We start from the raw sequence: 21,002 nt of genomic DNA, 5'->3' as shown, positions 1-21,002 counted from the left end.
CTAAATTTGGCCTTCTTTCGGGCTGACTGCTAGCTTTCGGTCTGGCTAATTAGATGGCTCTTTTAGCTAGCCACCTAGCTCTCCTAGTTTTTAACCTGAGTGCGAACTTTCCGTGATATTATTGATATCATATTTTGCTTTTGGTTACCAGCGATAAGGACACGGAACAGTCGCCGGCCAATTTTGCACATTTTCCACCGCGGGGAACCATGGGCAAAAAAAATCGCAAAATTTTACCCGCGAAAGAGACGCAAAAGGCTGTGTGACCGGGCCTTTGGCCTCAGTAGGGTCGCTGGAGCAGTGGGCAGGGGACATCTTCAACTGGTTGCCCGCCAGTTGCAGGGCGCACAGGGACAGACAACTGACTCGCTCATTCACACCTAGGGACAATTTGGACCGGCCAACTAACCTGAGATGCATGTTTTTGGAATGTGGGAGGAAACCGACGTGCCCGAAGGAAAGCCACGCAAGCGTGGAGAGAACATGCAAACTCCACACAGGAAGGTTCGATCTCATGACCTCAGAACTGTGCCGCACACGCACTGACCACTGCACTGCCGTGCTGCTCGTTACATATTTACTCCATCCATATTTTTCTTCTGATAGTCCCCTTCCCACTGTAGAGCTATTTGAGACTCATTTTGATCAAGTGCTATACAAAAAAATAAGACTTGACTAACCATGAATACAACAAAAATGTGTTTCTTGTTAGTTCTTAATGCCCAAATCGCACGTTATCAAACATCACACTGGACTAAAGGTTTAGTATTCACATGTTAAACAAAACTACACTTGTTTGTGGGCGGCAGTAGCTCAGGTGGTAGAGCGTTCGTCTTTGGATCAAGGGATCTCAGTTCGAATCCCGTCTCGCCCGTGTTACATGTCGAAGTGTCCTTGGGTAAGACACCGAACCCCTAATACCCCCAATAAGCAGGTTAGCGCCTTACATGGCTGCAGGGCCGCTATTGGGAAATGTGGAGCACATTGTAAAGCGCTTTGGGAAGTCATTGACTTGAAAAGCGCTATATAAATGCAGATCAGTTCATTTCATATACAAAAAAGGTTTTATTTACATTAGTTACATAAAAGCACACACTGTAGAACGTCTACATTGGCACATTCATAAATCATTTGCTTAATTTAATGCTGACTAACATTGGCACATTTTTACAAAAATCAAACAATTTTTTTGTATTTATCGGTGATCAAACATTGGATATATTCATAGTACTGGAAGTGACTATAAGTAACGACTGTAATATGCTACTGCACACAACGTGACAAATTCAGACAAGGCACGGTGCAAAAAATGCATTCTAATAGGTCGAAAAAATGTCATTCTTTTCAAATTGGATTGCAATAATGACATTTGAGGTCAAATTGAAATGAGCACATATTTCTTTAGTCGTCAACTGTGTTTTTTACTACGGCTCATAGTGCTACTGTACAACACTGAGTAGGCTTTTACCTTTTGTATGTTTTTTCCACTAATTCACACAAAACACATATCCACATCTAAGTGTAAAGCCACAAAAGTCACAGTATATGAAAAGTATACAAACGGGGCCACCGCGGGTTCAAACCCGGATACAGTTTCCTTGCGGCAGCAGGGACCCGCCATCTCTGAACCGGTGATGGGGAATTTCACAAGGACGATGTTGTAGAGTCCACCACCTCACGACCGTTACAAACGGTTGGCACGTAGTTGGAGGCGGAACCTGCCGTCACAAAAGTTTGACACTGCGTTTTATGCAATCCTAAGTAGCAAATTATATGTCGTGACCCTAGAATAGAGGTAAGATTTTGGGCCCGAACCTGTCGATCATTTGGTCGGGATTATCTGTTGCCAATTTTTTGTATCCCTTCGAGGAGAATCTACACAGCATGCACTTACTTTTACTCAAGTAATTATATAAAGTTCAACTACAAATCATAAAATCCAATGAAATTTTTCAGTGTTGGGGTAAAAGGCGCAGGGCTTCCTCCTTCCACCTCCCTCACGTCAGGCGTCATTTCTGCTTCTTGCCAATAGCTTATAAACTTTACAAACCTGCTTTTTGGCCAAATCTTTCACTATTTCAGCTTGTAATCTGCAGAATTTTATTTTCGTTTGACTGCCAATTTGTTTAAGTTGACGCTCGTTCGCTGCACGTCGCCGAGATGCTTATTTCCACGCCGAACCGTTCATTTAGGCGTTGCACTTGCAGTGCACACTTGATATGAGGGATTTGGCTTTGAGTAAACCCCAAGCTGCGTGGTTCAGTTTGCCGCTGAAGTACGCACAGCCGGAGTAAAGCGGTTTACTTTGGCGGCAAATTAAAGCTTCGGGTTAATTTCGGGCTTTTTTTTTTCAAATCAAGTTAATCTGGCGGGTTTGGGTTTATATAGCCACGACTCGGGTCGGGTCGGGCTGAATTTTTTAGGCCCGAACTTAACTCTACCCCAGAATGCATAACTGATTGTCGTCTAATTTTACATGACGTAATTCACAGGTGTCAAACAGGCGGCCCATGGGCCAGATCAGGCCCGCTAAGGGATTGAATCCGACCCGCGAGACAACGCTCAGAGAAGTGCAAGAGAAAAACCAGCTGCAGGTTGAAATATGTCAACTTGATGTTGCCAAAGCCAGGTGCCTTCGAACAAAGACACTGAACTTGTATTAATTTTTCTCTCTCTCTCTTTTCCACCCCTCTTCTCCCACTCTGTCTCTGTCTCTTTCACTCTCTGTGTCTCTCTTTTTCTCTTCCTTTGTTGCTCTTTGTCTCTTTCTCTCTCTGTTTCTTTTAACCTCTTTTGCTCTAACTTCCTTTTTTTCTTTTCTCTTTTCTCTTTCTTCATACCCTTTGCGCTTTCTTTTCTCTCCTTCTGTCTTTCTATTTTTCTTTGGATTTCTTTCTTGCTCTCCCTTTCTTTTCCCCCCGACTTTTTATCTTTTGTTTCTCACGCTCTCTCACTCTTTCTTTTTCTTTCTTTGTCTCACCCTCTCTCCTTTTCCCTCCCTCTTTCTCTTATTTCTGTATCTCTCTTTTTCTTTCTCTTTAATCTACTAGTCCGGCCCCCGACAGAATGTTTGTTCTATTGTGTGGCCCCCGAGTTAAAATGAGTTTGACACCCCTGACGTAATTGGTCTATTTCAGCATCTTAAAGTGCATTAAAAGGTCTTCAGTGACTTGAAAAGCCCTATATAAATGCTAACCATTAACCAAATATCAAAGGCAACATTTACTCATTTTTATTTTTTGGAAAACAATAAGAACATATGTGTTGTGTTTGTCCTACAGAAAGCATATGATTTCCAATATCAAAACATTTTTTGGAAAACCCACCTGGGGAAACACTCAAGGTGCTAAAGGGTCTCTGACTTTCGGTTGCATGACACAATACAGCGATATCTAGTGATCCTATACACTGTCCCTCGAAGTACTCATATGTTTTATTTTGCCATATTTTGGGGAATGTTTTTGACTGGACATTTTGAAGTGTGAAAAGTCAGATCTAAACTTTGAAACGAACAAACATCAAAATGAGAAAACATACTACAGACGGAAATTATTTGGCAACCATTGATATTCTTATTATACACAATTTTCTCACATTTTAAGTCAGGTTTCTTCATTGTGGTTGCCGTGCCACAAGAAGATATCCATCCATCCATTATCTGGACTGCTTATCCTCAGTAGGGTCACGGGGGTGCTGGAGCCCATCCCAGCTATCTTCGGGCAGTGAGCAGGGGACACCCTGAACTGACAGGTCACACAGAGACGGACAACTAACTCGCTCATTCACACGTAGGGACAATTTAGGTTAGCCAGTTAACCTGACATGCATGTTTTTGGAATGTGGGAGAAAACCCACACAGGCACAGGGAGAACATGCAAACCCCACACAGGGGAGTTGCGGTTAACGGATTTTAACCCTGAACGTCTGCATCGTGGGGCTGCACGCTAACCACCCTCAAGAAGATCATAATTTGTAAAATATATATACTTTTCCTGACAAATTATTTTTATTAGATGATCATTTTTTTTTCTTATTTAACTGAATTTTTGAGTAGGTAAAATTGAGAAAGGAGAGATAAAGAGTAAAAAAAAAAAGGTTATATCCATATACCAAAATAGTTTTGTGTTTTTAGAGTGTGGGCATGCTGAAACCGATGTGTAATGTGATGTTATAATCTAAACATTGTTTTTATCCGACTACATACTATGTGGAGTTTGCATGTTCTCCCTGTGCCTGTGTGGGTTTCCTCCAGGCACTCTAGTTTCATCCCACATTGCAAGAACATGCATGTCAGGTTAATTGGCTGGCCCAAATTGTCCCTAGATGTGAACGAGAGAGTGTTGTCTGTTCCTGTGTCCCCTGCCCATGGCCTAAAGATAGCTTGGATGGGCTCCAGCACCCCGTGACCCTACTGAGGATAAGCAGTGCAGATATTGGATGGATGGATATTTAGTCTTACGTTGATTTCCTTATCTTTTCTCACAAAAAAATGGTGTCTGACAGTGGTAAGCTGAATCTTATATGACTCTATTTAACAATGACGCAATGTGATTCCGCTTTTTCTCAATTGTTTCCGAAAGTCCTCCGTTTTGAATTCATTGTAACCTTGAATTCGGATGAACACAGGGAGAAATGTGTATTTTTTGTAGTGCCTGATATATTTAAGGTTCTTCACACACAGTTTTGCAAACATTTTCTCACCTTTGGAGTAACTGGAGCTGGGCGCAGATGCCGACACGGTGGCACTGAAGCGGTTGGCTGTGACCCTCAGCGAGGCAACGTTCTTTTGAGGCTGGAACAGGATGATGTGCACCTTAGGGGCAAATAGGCAGCCTAGGACAACGGAGCCGCTCAAACTGACAGAGATGCACATGGTGGTGGTCTGGACCTGCAGGGAAACAGGATGGCGGTGGGTGAATGCCTTGAAAACCCTGTTCCTATCAACCTTCTTCATTGCAAACTGGAATGTATTCATCTACTGCGGGCATGTCAAACTCAGTTTGGATCGAGGGCCAGACTTTATGTTCTCAGATGGGCAGGACCAGTACTATGATTTATCATTCCGCTTATTTGTAGCCGACCCTCCACATTATAATCACGAATGAAAAGGGGTCTAGGCACAACACTTTTATTCACAAACTATGGAAACAAATGATTTTCATGTGTGTCTTTTATTTTAACTATTGAATAAATTAAGGTTTACGTCTGAACCAACTCAGCAAATTCAAATGTGAGCTATGAACAAAAATATGCTTGCCTCAATCCTCATACTGCTTTGAAGAAGAAAATGAATAAAAACAAACTAAGACCCTTAGCAATCAATGAGAAATAAAAGATACAATTACCTGGCTGGGCCCACTGAAGCTGAGAAAATACTGCAGAATATTGTCTTTAACATTAAAGCAGATTAATTTTATTTTCAAACAAATGTTTTGCCATCATACCATTCCCCCTCTCTCTCATTGCACTCTTGTAGTGTTCTTGATACTGCTAGCTACTAAAACTTAGCATATTTCTGCCTTCATAGGGCAATGCCATACAAACTAATGCCAGCTGCTGTTAATCACAACAGAAGAGATACAATGACAAAGGGAAGCCACCAAAAAGCTGTGTCTGTGTCATTTTTAAGCAGAGTTTTTGTGAAAATATTTTTGCCTTTACAAGCGCATCAGTATCGGGTATCAAATCCCGAGTAGCAGCACGTTTAACAATGTAATTTAACTGTTCGCTAAGCGTGGCACGTTTTATTATTGTTCATCACAAAGGACACCTGAACACAAAGATGAGTAGTTCCAAAAATGAATAGAACTTTGCTGGAGCTCTTTTACTCTTTTACTGCCTGCGAGCGGCGATAAGGATAATTTGGTTGGTATTTATTAAAAACAGATAACTTTTAATGAAAATGAGGTAAAAACTCAGTTATTTTTTGGACATACTCACATATCTACGTCATCCTGCAGGCCGTATGTTTGACATGGCACATATTACTGTAGACAGTGCTTTGTTTAGGTCGTATTGTAGGAGAAGGCAAACATGGGTAAGCATTCTAATACTTTGGGATTGTAACATTCAATCAGGGTCACGTGAGTCACGTTTCAGCCGCTAATGTGAACTGACTGTTCGGGTCATGTAGCCTGAGCAGAATCTCTTCCCACGCCACTGGATCGCCCCACGGTCCAGGAATTCTATTTGCAGCGCACAGCATGAAGTGGATTCAGACCTACGACCCTAACACACACAAACACTACTTCCTAAACACGATAGGTGGAGTTTTACTGTGTCCTGGAAAGTTGAATAAAAATGAAAAAAGTGGAAATGTTGACAAATCTCAGATCGGAATGATAATGAAAATGAAAATTCAAAATTGTTTAAAAGATGTCGTCTCACCTTGAGAATGTGTTATAACCGCTACTCATGTAATAATGAATATTTAGTCATAATTGTGTGAGTTTTCCAGTTGCATCCTTCTTATATTGATCTTGTCAATATCTTAATCGGTCTAATCATTTAGTAGTAATGAATGTGCCTTCTGAGTAGTTATGTACTTCTTGTTTTATCCACTTGTCTCCACAATGCAACTCTTCATCCAGTTGTTATACAGTCTTTACATTGTTCTGTCAGAGGTAGGAAAACCCAATCCTCGAGGAATCCATGATGAGTGATGTTTTCAGCTGCATCATTTTCTGTCAAAAATGTTACATCATGTCACTGCGGTGTTTTGTATGCAAATTTGTATACTCGTTGTTTTAAGTATTTACACGTAAAGATATTACAAAGGGTTTTATTTTTTTTTCTGGTCCGCACCAGTTCTCAGCCATCCTCTAGGCACTGCAGCTACAGATGTCTGCACCGTATATGAAGACGCAGTGTTTCAAATGTACCAAAAAAGTAGCGACTTCTAGTCCGGAACTTACGGTATTCTTTTTTGAGAAATGTGTACTTATTTTTATAAAAGGGTCAGGGTCACCTAGGGGCAACTGACATGATTGTCCGCCATCTTGCTGCTGAGGATACCCCAAAACCCATGTACAAGGTTGGACTAAAAAAATTAGAAGGAAAATATGTCATTTTTAGTCTCCGGCATTTTGTATTTTTTCCTTGTGCTTTGTAGCATTTGTTTTAGGTTGCACAACACATGACAGTCATCTATAAATCAAATATTACAGTGTTCTTAATTCATATTTTACGAATGCAAAATGTTGTGTTAAGACTAGCAGAGGACCACGCAACATCATTTTATTAGGGAATCCTTTAAGGAACAAAAATAGATTGTCCATACAAAAGACAGGGTTTGTACACCCTTCATGGCCAAACTCAGGCAGTTTTTAAGGACTTCAAAGTTAATTTTCCAATTTCTAGGGTACCATTAAAAGAAAAAATCTTGCGTGTGCATTTATCAAGAAATTTGATTTTTAGATCTTTAGTAAATCACGAATATGTTTGTTTTTAAAACAAATCTCTCCCCATATAGGTATTGGGTAAAAATGACAATATTTTGTAGCTTATATTTTAAGTTTCAGGGAGTTCTTTTTGTTACAATTTACCACTAGGAAACACTACCTTAAATTTTAGCATAGCTGATAATAAATGCTCATAATTGATACACATTTTATGGAAACCTGTTTTGTGTTGCATGCACCTGACCTTTAGGGTGTGACCTGTAGGGGGCGATGACGTTTTATAGGACAATGGCAGGTGCTGTTGATCACAAGTAAAGAAATGCAATGACGAAGTGAAGCCATTTTTGAGTTCTTGTGAAACATGGCAGCAATTCCAAGCATTTACAAGCACTTTGCCCGAAAATTCTGCACTTTCCCACCATTGAAAACAGCATTGAAATTTAAGCAGTTTCAAGCACCTGTACGAACCATGAAAAGTGTGGTCAAAGCCTTCGATGCAAGGTTTTAGATCACTCATAAGCTAGACAGTCAACCAAGGGGAGGGTTCCCCCAAGATTCCACCCTAATTTAATTGGGATGTAGCCAGCAAACTGTAACTCGCTTGCTTGTTTTCTTAATGAGATCTGTGGCATTGAAAGGTTCCCCAATTACTGTATATTTCTATCCTAAACCCAGAAACTTTGCAGATATTCACTGTCAGCAGCAATTACCGGTAATCAGACAGCGCTTGTTCTCAGCCAATCAGAACACGTGGATGGCGACAGGCGGTGGCTGCAGATTTAGGTCGTCCATCTTTGTATCACGTGATTCACACGCTTTTACAGTGATACCTCTTCTTACAATTGTATTCTGTTCTGGGGAAACCTTTGTAACCTGAAAAAATTGTAATTAGTGTTTTGCATCAAAAATGGTTTGCTGATGTGTCTGGGGCACTTGTAACGTTTATCAGATGTCTCCGGAACGATTTACAGGGGTGGGGTTCGTCCCTTTTCCTCAGCCAGAACCTAATTTGGAGTAGTGTTTGAAGTGGATAAAGGCATGCTGTCGCTCTAACATTCAACTCCGAAGATTGTTGAGAACGTGTTTTGTTTTTGTTAAAATTTAAGTTTACAATGCTGTTGGGTCTGTTATAACACAGCACCTTATCAGCCTCACCGCATGACATGTAGCCCCTCCCTGCCACGTTAATTAGCTATATTATCATGAAATAGAAACCTGGACACACCTTACAAAATTCCGGAATAAGTTTGTTATGAACTTAGGTTATGAACTTATAAAGTGTTTTGCAAAGATATCCGAAAAAAAACAACCTTTGCTTATTTTATAGCATTAGATACGCCAAGAAATAAGAGTGGGGTGACATATCCAAAACTCATTAGGGTCTGTTAGAAGCGAAAACAGTAAAATGTACATACCCTGCTTTATATTTGCAGTATGAGTCCGTCAGAGCTGACAAATCTGAATCTATTTCTATGTGAAGTTTGTACGGGGCTGACGACTTCCTCAGAGATTGCCAACATTACAAGGTAATTAACGTCTTTGGACAACTTGATGCCATGAATAAAACTCTGTATAAAATAATTGAGACCCTCTTCTCCTGTCTTTTGAGATAGGTTTGCATGATAAGGAAGAAATACAGCAATGCTATCAGGAATTGCGACTTAAGAGTCGCTCGCTGTTGTTTCAGCCGCCCTATTTGCTCTGCATGTGATACATGGATACCGTGGCTCAGCGCTCTGTGTCGGATCTAATATTAAATTCCTTCTTTGACAACTTGGCCAGCAACTGCTTTCAATCGTTATTATGAGTCACAAGTAAACGAATCAGATTGCGTTTCACATTTCTGATCTCACACACGGATTTCGCGTGACTGCGAGAGTGATAAAATATCGAGTGAAAGTGACACCGAGGTGATAATGAAGACACCAAAAAACAAACACTTGAAGTGACAGACTGACGAGACGGCAAATAAGTGTTTTCAACATCCTGCTTCTATTAACGCACAAAAGTTGCATTGAAAAGTCGTGGTTTTCTCTTGAACTTATGAGATGTGCAAGTGATGTGAGCGATGATGTGGTTTCAAGGGCTATTTTGGGGTGTCAAATGAGGTGTTTTTATTTTTGGTGGAAAACGAAGGGTTGGAAAGTTTTTAAGTTCGTGCATGTCAAAGATTTCTGATTGTTTATGGGCTATTTGAGTGCCAATTTTGTGAAATCTTCGTGCCTGATATGTGTGTTTGCGTGACCTTTTGGAATGTGAAAAGTTGTTATTAGTGTTAATGGTTTTTTGTTAGTGTGAGTGGTTTTTCAAGGGGAGATAGTCTGTTTTAAAACGAATGGAAGCGCTTGTCAATGTTTTTGTGTGCGCATCTTTTGTATATGAGTGAGAAAAGTTTGCACTATGTGTGATTTATTTTTCTGAGCCTATTTGTTTTGTTGTTGAGAATATAAGTGACGTGCGCTGGGTGTTCATGTCTGGGGATGCACAGGCAGAACCAATGAGAAAAGTCAAGTCAAGTCAAGTCATTTTTATTTGTATCGCCCTTAATCACAGAGTCCCAAAGGACTGCACAGGTTATTACACGGACTATTTTTCAGACTATTATTACATCATCCCCTGATCTGGAACCAAGATGAGGGAAAGGAAAAACTCAAAAAAACTCAAAAAAGAAAAAAGAAAAAAAGAAAATACTGTATGGATTGTCTTGCTGTTAGATTGCTAATATTATCACCAATTATATTGCTTACAGCCGAGTTGTGCAACAAATCAGAATCCTTGGTCCCACTATCGCCCTCTACCATGAGGCATGAGAAATACATGCCTCACTCTGCATCTGCGGACTTTTATCACAGTGATGCATTAATCCAAATTGTTTGAATAATATTGAGGATACAATGTGAAAATTTTGTGGTTCCAAAAAACAAAAATGCAATAACTGTAGTTCTCTCTTTCTGTCCCTCAAATTTTGTGCCTGTCTGTGTCTGTGTCTTGCATTCTCTCAGTCTATTTCTCTCTCTCTCTCTCTTATTTTTCACCACTCTTTCTATATCAGTCTGTCTTTCTCTCTGTGTATATTTCTCTGCCTCTCTATTTAGCTTCTATATATCTCTCTCTCTCTCTCTCTCTCTCTCTCTCTCTCTCTCTCTCTCTCTCTCTCTCTCTCTCTCTCTCTCTCTCTCTCTCTCTATATATATATATATATATATATATATATATATATATATATATATATATATATATATATATATAGATATAGATATATATAGATAGATATAGATATAAATATATATACATATATATCTGTCTTTTCCTCTCTTTCAGTCCCACCGTCTCTCTCTGTCTCTCTGTCTCTCACTTCTCACTCTCTCTCTTTCCATGCTTCTCCCTCACCTTGGGCAAGTACAGCCTGGCGTTGCCCATTTCTCACAAGGACGTTTTTTGGGGGTAGGATTTGCTCCCCCTGATGAAACAGATAGTACTGGTTTCCATGTTCCAGTCAAAGGAGTCTGATTTGGGGGGCGGCAGTGCCTCAGGAGGTAGAGCGCTCGTCTTGGGATCAAGAGATCGCAGTTCGAATCCCGGCTCCTCTGTGTTACATGTCGAAGTGTCCTTGGGTAAGACACTGAACCCCTAATACCCCCAATAAGCAGGTTAGCGCCTTACATGGCTGCACGGCCACTATTGGGAAATGTGAAGCACATTGTAAAGCGCTTTGGGAAGTCTTGACTTGAAAACCGCTATATAAATGCAGATCGTTTCATTTCGTTTTATTTGGGGGTGGAAATAGCCGAGGAGATTTATAGCTTGTCTTTGGACCCAAAGGTCGCAGGTTTGATTCCCAGCTCCTCCGGGTTAAATGTCAAAGTGTCTTTGGGCAAGACACTGAACCCCTAATATCCCAATAAGCACGTAATTGCCTTGCATGGGTGACGCCGCTCTGGGTGTGTGAGTGTGTGTGTGAATGGGTAAGTGTGTGGCACATTGTGGAGCGCTTTAGGAGGTGACTTGAAAAGCACTACATAAATTCAGACCATTTACTCTCTGTTGGTCTCTGTATCGGTCCATTTTGCGTCGTTTAATGCTCTTTACAGCAGCGGCCAGCCAAGTATCCTGACTTCAAATACCAGGTTTGAAACGCACTTCAAGATGGAAGTTGCGTTTTGCGAGCTTTTTGTTTCCATCTCGAGTGCACTGTAATTGTGGCTGCATTTGTGAATGAATTGTACCCAATTTTGAGCCCTGCCTATCTATGTAACAGAGAGCTATCCTCCACATCAGTTTCGCGTTGGCCTGATAACCTGAAACTTTCATGTTAAGGTGGGGAGCCTAAACTATTGTCACAAGGCCCACTAATTTCAAACTGCTGATAAAAGGGAATAAAAATATCAAGCATGTCTAATGGAGCGCTAGTTACCCTGTAGTCACTGGCGGTGACGTAGAAGATGGGCTGAAAGGCGAGCCAGATGATGCAGGTGGTGTACATGGTGAAGCCGATGAACTTGGCCTCGTTGAAGTTCTCCGGGCACTTCCTGGTCTTGAAGGCGTAGACGGTGCAGAGGACGATGAGGACGCAGTTGTACGTGAGCGACATCAGCATGCTGGAGTCCCTGCTGTTGCACTTGAGGGTGACCACGTCCCGTCGCTCGGGCCCCACCTCTCTCCTTACGCCAGGAATCTCCACCAGCAGCCACACCACTGCCACGAGTAGCTGGCAGGATATGAGGGCACCGCAGATGGCCACCTGCGAGGCGGGGCTGATGAAACGCGGCCTTTGGGCGCCGTCCTTCACGCCACTGAAGATGCGGGCGATGCGGTTGGTCTTGGTCAGCAGGGCCGAGTAGCACACTGCAAAGGAGGCGCCGAGGCCCAACCGCCGCAGGGTGCAGACAGCAGTGGAAGGTTTGGCTATATAGATAAAGGTCATGCCGTAGCACATCAGCACCCCCAGGAGAAGGATATAGGAGAGCTCACGCCCGCTGGCCTTCACCACCGGCGTCTCGTTGTGCTTGAAGAACAAGCCAACTACCGACAAGGTGCACACTATCCCCAGGCAGGAGATGGTGACGGGCCCCACCGCCCAAGCGTCCTCCCAGCGGATGTACTCCTCGGGCAGGTCGTAGCAGCCCGTCAAGTTGGCCAGCGGCCACTGGCCGAAGCCACAATCGGCACAGGTGAACTCGTCCTTCAAGTACTGGTAGGGCTGGCAGGGGATGCAGATCCAGCAGCATACGTCTCCAGGCTGCATGCTCTTCACCTCGTTCTTTTTGCAAGGGTCGCTGCACTGAGATGTGGGCGGGGCTTGTCCAGGCCAGCTTATCACGCTGGTGTTCAGGGTCAGGTTCTGGTCCCAGTAGCCAACCTTCTTGTAGACAAACCTGCCGTCTTCTTTGTGATAGTGGAAAATGTTGTAGCGGCTGATGCTGTCGCCCGAGGAGTCGAAGCGGACCATACTCTCTGTGTCGGCAGGTCGGAATGGAGCTGGGGGAGAAAACACAACCGTTAGTTGTTTCTTTTAACCATTTAAAATAAATTACGATGACTTTAAGACGGCAGTAAGACTCCGCTATTGCTGTCCTTTTCTTTTGTTCGGATTTAAACAAATAAAGCATGAAAGAAGTCATCTTAAATGTTTCCAACAAATCTTAAAACAACAGTTTCAACAGCCATTACGTTTCCCAAAGCATTCAACTTCCAACAATTACAAACAGTGGCCCCTCTACATATAAGAGTAATTGATTCCCCAATCAAGCTCATACTTAGAATTTCTTGTATATCAAACTAGTTTTCCCCAATGAGGAATGACTGAAAACCAATTCATCCATCACTGGCCTCCCACAATCATCGAATTTGACCCCAAATAGCTATAAAAGCTATTCTTGATCACTTAAAAAAAACAGTTAAATAGCAATTGGACATAAAAATATATTCATGAGATGAATAAGATAACAAAATGAAATGCAGTTTTATTATGAGCATTTATCATGGAAGAAGGTGGAGGTTGCTATTTGAGGTGTATGAGTCCTGGTGGAGGAGTAAGAGGGCACAAGTATCCTAAAGATATGTAAGTACTGCGATAAAAAACATAACTAAACAGGGGACCAGGTTTGCATGGTGGCAAATGACTTGCTAACCTGGGACGAGCTAATTCTGGAGCTCAGTGGCCTTGAGCCTTAAACCGTCTATTAGAAGTGTGTGAAAATTCTTTTAACTTGGATTTTCACTCTTATGCCAGGCGAGATCCTTCGAAATGCATCTTATGTTTCGGATTTCTCGTAACTAGAGTAGCTCAAATGGAAAGAGGCCACTGTACTGCTATTTACTTTGCTCACCTTCAAACTTGGTCTTCAGAATGAACTCTTTGTAAAAGCGTTTCCCATTCCCCGGTTTCATGGCATCGCACACTTTGGACGTGTTGGAACACACGGCCTGCCTCATGTTGTGTAACGCGTAGGCCATGGCGTAGACGGCATTGACCACAAACATTATCTTGGACTCCTGCTCGAAGGTGCCGTCCCTAAGGCTGTGCTCGCTGCAGCCATGCTCCTGGAGGCTACAGCCAAAGCGGTGTTCCCAAAACTCCTTGAACCACGGGTTTCTGGTGTTGGTGTACGGGTTAAGCTTGGTGAAATAGTCTCGGAACTCCCTAATAGGGTAGGAGGCCAGCTCAATGGTGAAGGCTCCGTCGGCCGCCATCTCGCTGCCCCTCACCACGCTCTCCTGTGCCCCCCATCCGTCGCTGGCCACCCAGATGAAGGTTACCTGCATGCGAGCGGCAGCCACCAGCAGCTCCCTGGCGTCCTCACTGCGGGTGAACATGATGACCACCTTGGCATTGGACTTCTGCTGCAGCGAGCGGATCACGTTCTCGAAACCCTGCCGGTTCATGGAGCGGCTCACCTTGGCCGAGGTGGCGATACAAATGTGGTGTGAACGGGCCTCCTGCTGGAAGGCGTCAATGCCCGTCTCGCCGTAGTCACCCTCAGAAGCCACGGTGGAGACATAGGTCCAGTTGAAATAGCGCAGGATTTCTGCCATAGCTTTGGCCTGGTAGAAGTCCGCAGGTACTGTGCGGGCGAAGTAGTCGTAACGGGTTTTGTCACTCAACTTGGCACTGGTGGAGGCGTAGCTGATCTGGGGAATCTGGAAAAGTCGCAGGAGGTTGGCCACCTTGGAGGAGAAACAAAAGGAATTGGGTCAATCAAATCGATATGATATGGCCACGATCCAGTACACTACTGTCCCCCCGGAGGGCGCTTCAAGATTGTGGAATCCCCACGCCTGCCTCCAGTCATCCACATCTGGTGCTCATGAATGACCCGATGCCGTTCCCACTTCCCTGTGCCTTACTCTTGGACCCACGTACTGTGCCCACAAAATACTTTCTTTATTCTACCAGCTGTAGGTTTTAGGCAGTGTTTTGTGTTGCCCTTTCGATTCCTTTCCTCACCATGTGGAGCACTTTTTGTTAATTTCCTGTCCCCCGATATGGCTGTCAATTTGGCCTGGGTGTATAGGGGTTTCAAACTGAATTTACTAGGGGGGCCACCGTAATTAAGGTAAAGTGGGGCCGCATCGGGGTTTTCCAGATGATAAAACCATTTCCCTATTCTCAAATATCAATTAAAAAAAATATGGTTACTTCTTTGTCTTTAGATATCATTAAAGACTAATAAGAAAATAAACAGTGAGGAGCAAATAATAATCGGGACCATAAGATCTGAGAAACCAAATAAAATATGTGAATAGAAAAATCAGAAACGAATAAGTCGGATGAACGACTTTCAAATACCGCGTTTGAAGAAAACCATAGACGGAAGTTGCGTTTTGCGAGCTAATTTTGTTTTTCAATCTCGTGTGCACTGTAATTGTTGGCTTCATTTGCGAGTAAATTGTAGCCCTGCCTAACTAATTAGCACGAATGTAGCATCCGTATCAAACAATAAACTGTCATACTACGGCAGGGACCTCAAACTATCGAGACCCCAGCTAAAAGACGATGTTTTTATTAGATTGCTTTTACAACCTGTCTCTCACTTTTATTTTTAGTTATGTTACAACAAACTTGGGAGAATTGTCCACTCAAGGACATTTATTTCCAAGGAGCAGCTTATTCGTGCAAGGGAGAGACATTAGCATTTGCTAATTGTGACTTTGGCCCCTGCGGTGACTGTTTTGGTCTCTTGCTTCTACGGTAATTTTAAGCAAGAGGCTCCTTACATGGAACTCAATAGCACTTATCACCTAATGCCAAGCCTGCACTACACAGTGGGGAGATATGGCTTGTGCTTTTTGGGGTATTTATAATGTCAAGTGAGTAAAAGGAAACAATGCTTAAACTTAACATTTGAATGATTCTTTTCTTATTTTAATAGAGAAATGAGTCAAATATACAAAGCATATTACTTTATTAATGACTAGTTATTTTGAAATCAACACATAATTATTATCACTTAAAACATACAGTAAAAAACACAATTCTCAAAAAGAGGAAATAATTGTTTTGCAGTGTGGTGCCCTCAACTTTAAAGGGCCAGGGTCTATTTTTTTTACCACTATATGTCGCTTCGTTGTGTAGTACAACTGAAAAAAAGCACAAGGAAAAATACAAACTACAGAGACTCAAAGTGTTCCCCACTATTTTTTTTTAATTTTTAGACACAGCCTTTTGGGATGTTTTTGTTTTTCAGGGGTACCAGTAGCAGCGAGATGGCAGAAAATGATGTAAGCTGATGGGGTATAGTGATGTGAGCATCATGTTATGTAAAATTAAAGGAAATTTCTCGACTCAAGAGCATTTATAAAAATGGATGGTTTAAATATCCATCCATTATCTGCGCCGCTTATCCCCAGTAGGGTCACGGGGATGCTGGAGCCCATCCCAGCTATCGTCGACGAGTAGTTTGCCAGACAGTCGCAGGGCACACAGAGACAGACAACTCACTTGCTCATTCCCACATAGGGACAATTCTGACCGGCCAATTAACCTGACATGCATGTTTTTGGGAATGTGGGAGGAAACCGGAGTGCCCGGAGGCGAACCCACATAGGCAGAGGGAGAACATGCAAAATCCACACAGGAAGGTTTGATCCCATGACCTCAGAACTGTGCCGCACACTGCGCTGCCTTGCTTTATATATATGTATGAAATGTATGTTTATGAACTATATATATATATATATATATATATATATATATATATATATATATATATATATATATATATATATATATATATATATATATATATATATATATATATATATATATATATATATATATATATATATATATGAACTCTATATGGCTATATAGTATGTAGTTATTCTCTTTTTATTTAAATCAATATTGTTTTGCTTTTAAAGAATAAAGTTTTTTACCATTTGGAGGCACTAAATCAGGGGTCGGGAACCTTTTTGACTTAAAGAGCCATAAAAGCAAAAAATATTAATTTTATTTTGGGAAAGAGCCACACCATATATTATGAGACAAATTTACTAAATTGCTAAACCCGCGCCCCAGACAAAAGCTTAGTCTTCAGCACATTTATTTTTGATGATTTGATAAAAATTATGAAAAGAGAATAATGCCAGAGCCCCTGTCCCAAATTCAACAAACAGACCACTTTAAACTTGTCTCTTTCTTGCAATTACTCAAGATCGGTTAAACTCCTTTTGACCCTTTTTTTCATACATATTGGTTTCAAAACCAGATGCAAGCATTTATTTTGTAAAAACGTCACAACATTCTGAGAATAGGGAGCCTTATGTGCTTACCTTTGGCGAGAGATGGGAGGGAATGCTTGTACTTTTTGCATAGCTCCACCCATCCCTCCCACTCACCCAATCAAATGACTAAGTTCTCTTCCGGTGTTTTGGCGTATTTACAGTTCTGTGGATTCATCATAAAGTATCTGAACACTGAACACAGATTATATAGTGAACTTTTAAATAAAGGATTCTTTAGCGTTGTACAGCCAAAACGAGTTTTTTTTCCCCCCTTTTTTTGTGTGACACCTTGACTGTAAATTGTAGTGAAAAACGTGCCCTATATATACTGCGAAGTGTTTCCTCTGCATTTGGCTTCAGTTTGGCTGTACGTGTACCTGAATAGGATAGACAATCCCGGTTTTGAACAAAATGGAGAAATTTTGCATGCAATCAAATTGGTCTCTGAGCCATAGGTACTCATAGAAAGAGCCATATATGGCTCGCGAGCCATAGGTTCCCGACCCCTGCACTAAATGAAACACACTGCCCCTTTAACTGTCGTGAGCTATCTATTGAATTAATGCAGTTTCCCAGCATTAAACCAGAGTTCGAGCTTGAAAAATTCTAAGATTTGACAGCATTCAAAATTGGCATAGTTTTTTTTCCACAGATTGAGAAAGTAATTTAATTGAAATCGTTCTCTGTTTTTATTATGGAACAAGTAAAATGGGGAAAAAAATGATTTAGTTCCCCTCACCCCTTGACAGGAGTAATATTTTCGGGAAAAAAACAATTAAAAAAATTTGGATGAACTCATCTCATCTCATCTCATCTCATCTCATCAGCCATACCGCTTATCCTCATTAGGGTCGCGGGGTTGGATGAACTACGATTAAATATTTTAACCCCTTATTAACAATTAGTGAACTATAAAAGCCATTAGTAATGGAATCCGTATTATGAACAAAACAGGCTTACTCTAAAATTTGGAACGAAAAAGTTTTTCCCCAGTGATTTAGGATCTAGTATCGGTATTGTCACATGCCGCTGTCTATCAATACCAAGGTCAACCTTATCTCCGAAGAGCGGGATTAGACTTGACACAGAAAAACAACGGCGACCAGATGAAGGAGGTGCTGTATACGAGTCAGATCAGGAGGCTTCTCCTGCACCAGGTAACCATGGAAACCAGTGCTATCTGCCCATAGAGAGAGGGTGCTGTCAGGCTGGACTTGCCCAAGGCACAGCACAGGAGATGGTGCCCCATCGACCCCGGCAGTTAAGGGATCCGTGAACCACAAACCATCCTAACACATATACTGTAAGAAAAGCTCATGATTGATACAACATTAAGATATATTTGAAACACTTCAATTGAAGAAAATGATGGTTTAAAGATGACGTACGGAAATGATATGATGCAATCGAGAGCAAAATATTTGGATGCAAAAGCGAAGCTAGATTTCATTTGAATGGAACGCCGGAATGTTTGTCGGTATCAAGCTGTTTCCTCAGTCGGGCTTCGCATTACCAGCAGCTCAGGCCATGAAACCCGGAGCTAAATGCCAACACCCGCCAAGGCCGCCCAGGAAGATTTCTATCAGGCTGTTTTGTTGCTCTTAAGTCTCTCCTGCTGTTACCGCCGGCTTTTCGCTCAACAATCTGTTTACTATTTATCTTGAACTTCGCATTGTTCTCTGGGATTTGCTCAAGAAAAAACGGATGGATGCAAATAAATTTGCAGTCTGACATCAGCATGACTTCACGAAAGTTAAACTCAAAGACTGATGTAACAGTTATTTTGTATTTTACGGACTGTAAGCTGCATCTAAAACGCCATATTGACTGTTACTATACATTTGAAGCATTGTATGCAACAGGAATCGAACCCAGGTCCCGGCAGTATATGAGAGGCCGTTTTAGAAGTAAAACATGCTTGCTCTCACATATAACATACTCTTACACAAGCATTATTATACTCTCACACAGGCACGGTAATACCCATGTCCAAAAGTACCACAGTATACTCTCCCAGGCACACCACTATACTTTCATTCACACTACTAAACTCTCTCGCACGTACCACTAACATCTCTTACACACAATGCTATGCTTTCACCCACATATTACTATACTCTCTCAAACGTACTACTCTAGTCCAACAGACACACTACCATAGACTCTTTAACATACTGATATACTCTCTCACCGACAGTACTGTACTCAGACACACACACTCACACAATATTATACTGTCTCACACTACACTACTATTCTTTCTCACATACCATTAGAAGTGCCTTTACTCTGGTTGTTTCACACCTAGTGTAATGACCACCTCACCTCTCAGTCTTGTCACACTTTAGGTACTTTTAGTACCAATGTGTGCATATGTTGTGAATACGTCAAATTGGAGTTTCATCCATTATAATAAAGTGTGTTAGAGAGAAGTATATGTGAGAGAGTATAATAGTATGTGTTTGACAGCATAGTAGTGAGAGATTATAGTAATATGCGTAAGTAAGAGTATTGTAGTACGTATGAGAGTATAGTAGTATATGTGAACGGTTATAGCAGTGTGTGTATGAGAGGATAGTAGTATGCGTGAGAACATAGCAGTGTGTATGGGAGTATAGTATTATATGCGAGAGAATGTAGTAGTATGTGTGTGACAGCATAGTAGTGCTGGTATGAGATTATAGTAATATGTGTAAGAAAGAGTAAAGTAATATGTAAAGAGAGTCTAGTATTGTCTGTAAGAGAGTATAGTGGTATGTGTGAGAAGGTATAGTAGTAGTGTATGAGAGTACAGTAGTATATGCGAGAAAGTGTAGTAATATGTGTGTGACAGTATAGTAATGTGTGTATGTGAATCGAGTGTATGAGAGAGTATAGTAGTGTTTTTGTATCGGTATGACTGTGTCTGTATGAAAGTATAAATGAGCATGTGTGAGAATATGATGTTAGCTGTGAGTACAGGTATGATTTACTTCTCAAAAGGACACTCACAGCAGTGAGAGCTCCGACACTTGACCACTAGACCACCAATGGTACAGATGACATACAAAAAGGCGTTTAGATTTTATCTCATTATCACACTATTTTTATTCACTGTGCCAGAAATGAATGTTAAGACCAGAATGGAGACAGGACCCACTTGCGTTGCGTTTCTCACAAGTTTTATTGGAAGAAAGAGAAAGGGTTGCGCCCACGATCCGGTGATTGCAGGACACGGGAAGCAGGTTGCTCTGAACGCGGAAGTGGATCTTCCGTGGCGAGCGATGGCGGTGTCGGGAACGGAAAAAACAGGTCAGTATCCAGGACAGAAGAGCAAAAACGTGGTCGGGGTCAGAAGCGAGTCGTAAGCCAGAACAGGAGAGTAGACGTGGTCGGGACAAAAAGAGGTCGAAAGCCGGTACGGGAGAGTAGACATGGTCAGGATCAAAAACGGGTCGAAGCCGGGGGACGGACAGGAGCAAAAACAGGTGGGAGTCAGGGTCGAAAAAGGCTTGCCTAGTGTTAACTGAGGTTTGCAGACGGACTGACAAAAGGGGACGGACAGGAGTGGGTTTAAATAGGGGCAGGAAATTATGGCAAAAGACTATTTTTGTTGCGTCTTATAATCTGGTGTGCCGGTGCAGAAAATACAGTAAATATGGTGGTGGAGGTCCTAACTGTATCTGCATCCGAGCTTTTCACTTGACTCCACTGATTCGTAACAATGTATATCAACACTGTTTCCCTAGCCTATCAAATTTTTAAATGTTCACTGTAGTGCAGCACAACAACAGACATCTCGAAACGAAATCTCAAAGAAACCTCCATTTGCACTTAATACATATTCATAAGGCTCTTTCTTTATGAATGTGTGGGTTTGCGTTTTAGATTATGTAG

General features: G+C 41.7%; 1 protein-coding gene across 1 annotated transcript in view; it reads right to left on the bottom strand.

Annotated features, from left to right (window-relative positions):
* Window positions 1-1,045: 1,045 nt before the first annotated feature.
* grm2b (glutamate receptor, metabotropic 2b) overlaps window positions 1,046-21,002 on the bottom strand; it is a 50,686-nt gene continuing 30,729 nt past the window's right edge. Inside the window, exons 3-6 of the mRNA XM_088338134.1 lie at window positions 13,730-14,567; window positions 11,815-12,878; window positions 4,702-4,888; window positions 1,046-1,718 (exon numbers count right to left, since the gene is read on the bottom strand). Coding sequence (XP_088194260.1) covers window positions 1,645-1,718; window positions 4,702-4,888; window positions 11,815-12,878; window positions 13,730-14,567 — 2,163 coding nt within the window. The 3' untranslated portion in view covers window positions 1,046-1,644. The remainder of the gene's footprint in view (window positions 1,719-4,701; window positions 4,889-11,814; window positions 12,879-13,729; window positions 14,568-21,002) is intronic.

The sequence above is a fragment of the Urocampus carinirostris genome, chromosome 6 (assembly GCF_059441175.1).
Source record: "Urocampus carinirostris isolate Australia breed hairy pipefish chromosome 6, RoL_Ucar_1.0, whole genome shotgun sequence".
NCBI lineage: Eukaryota > Metazoa > Chordata > Actinopteri > Syngnathiformes > Syngnathidae > Urocampus > Urocampus carinirostris.
The sequence above is the reverse complement of the archived record's forward strand: the minus strand, read 5'-3'. Positions and strand labels throughout refer to the sequence as shown.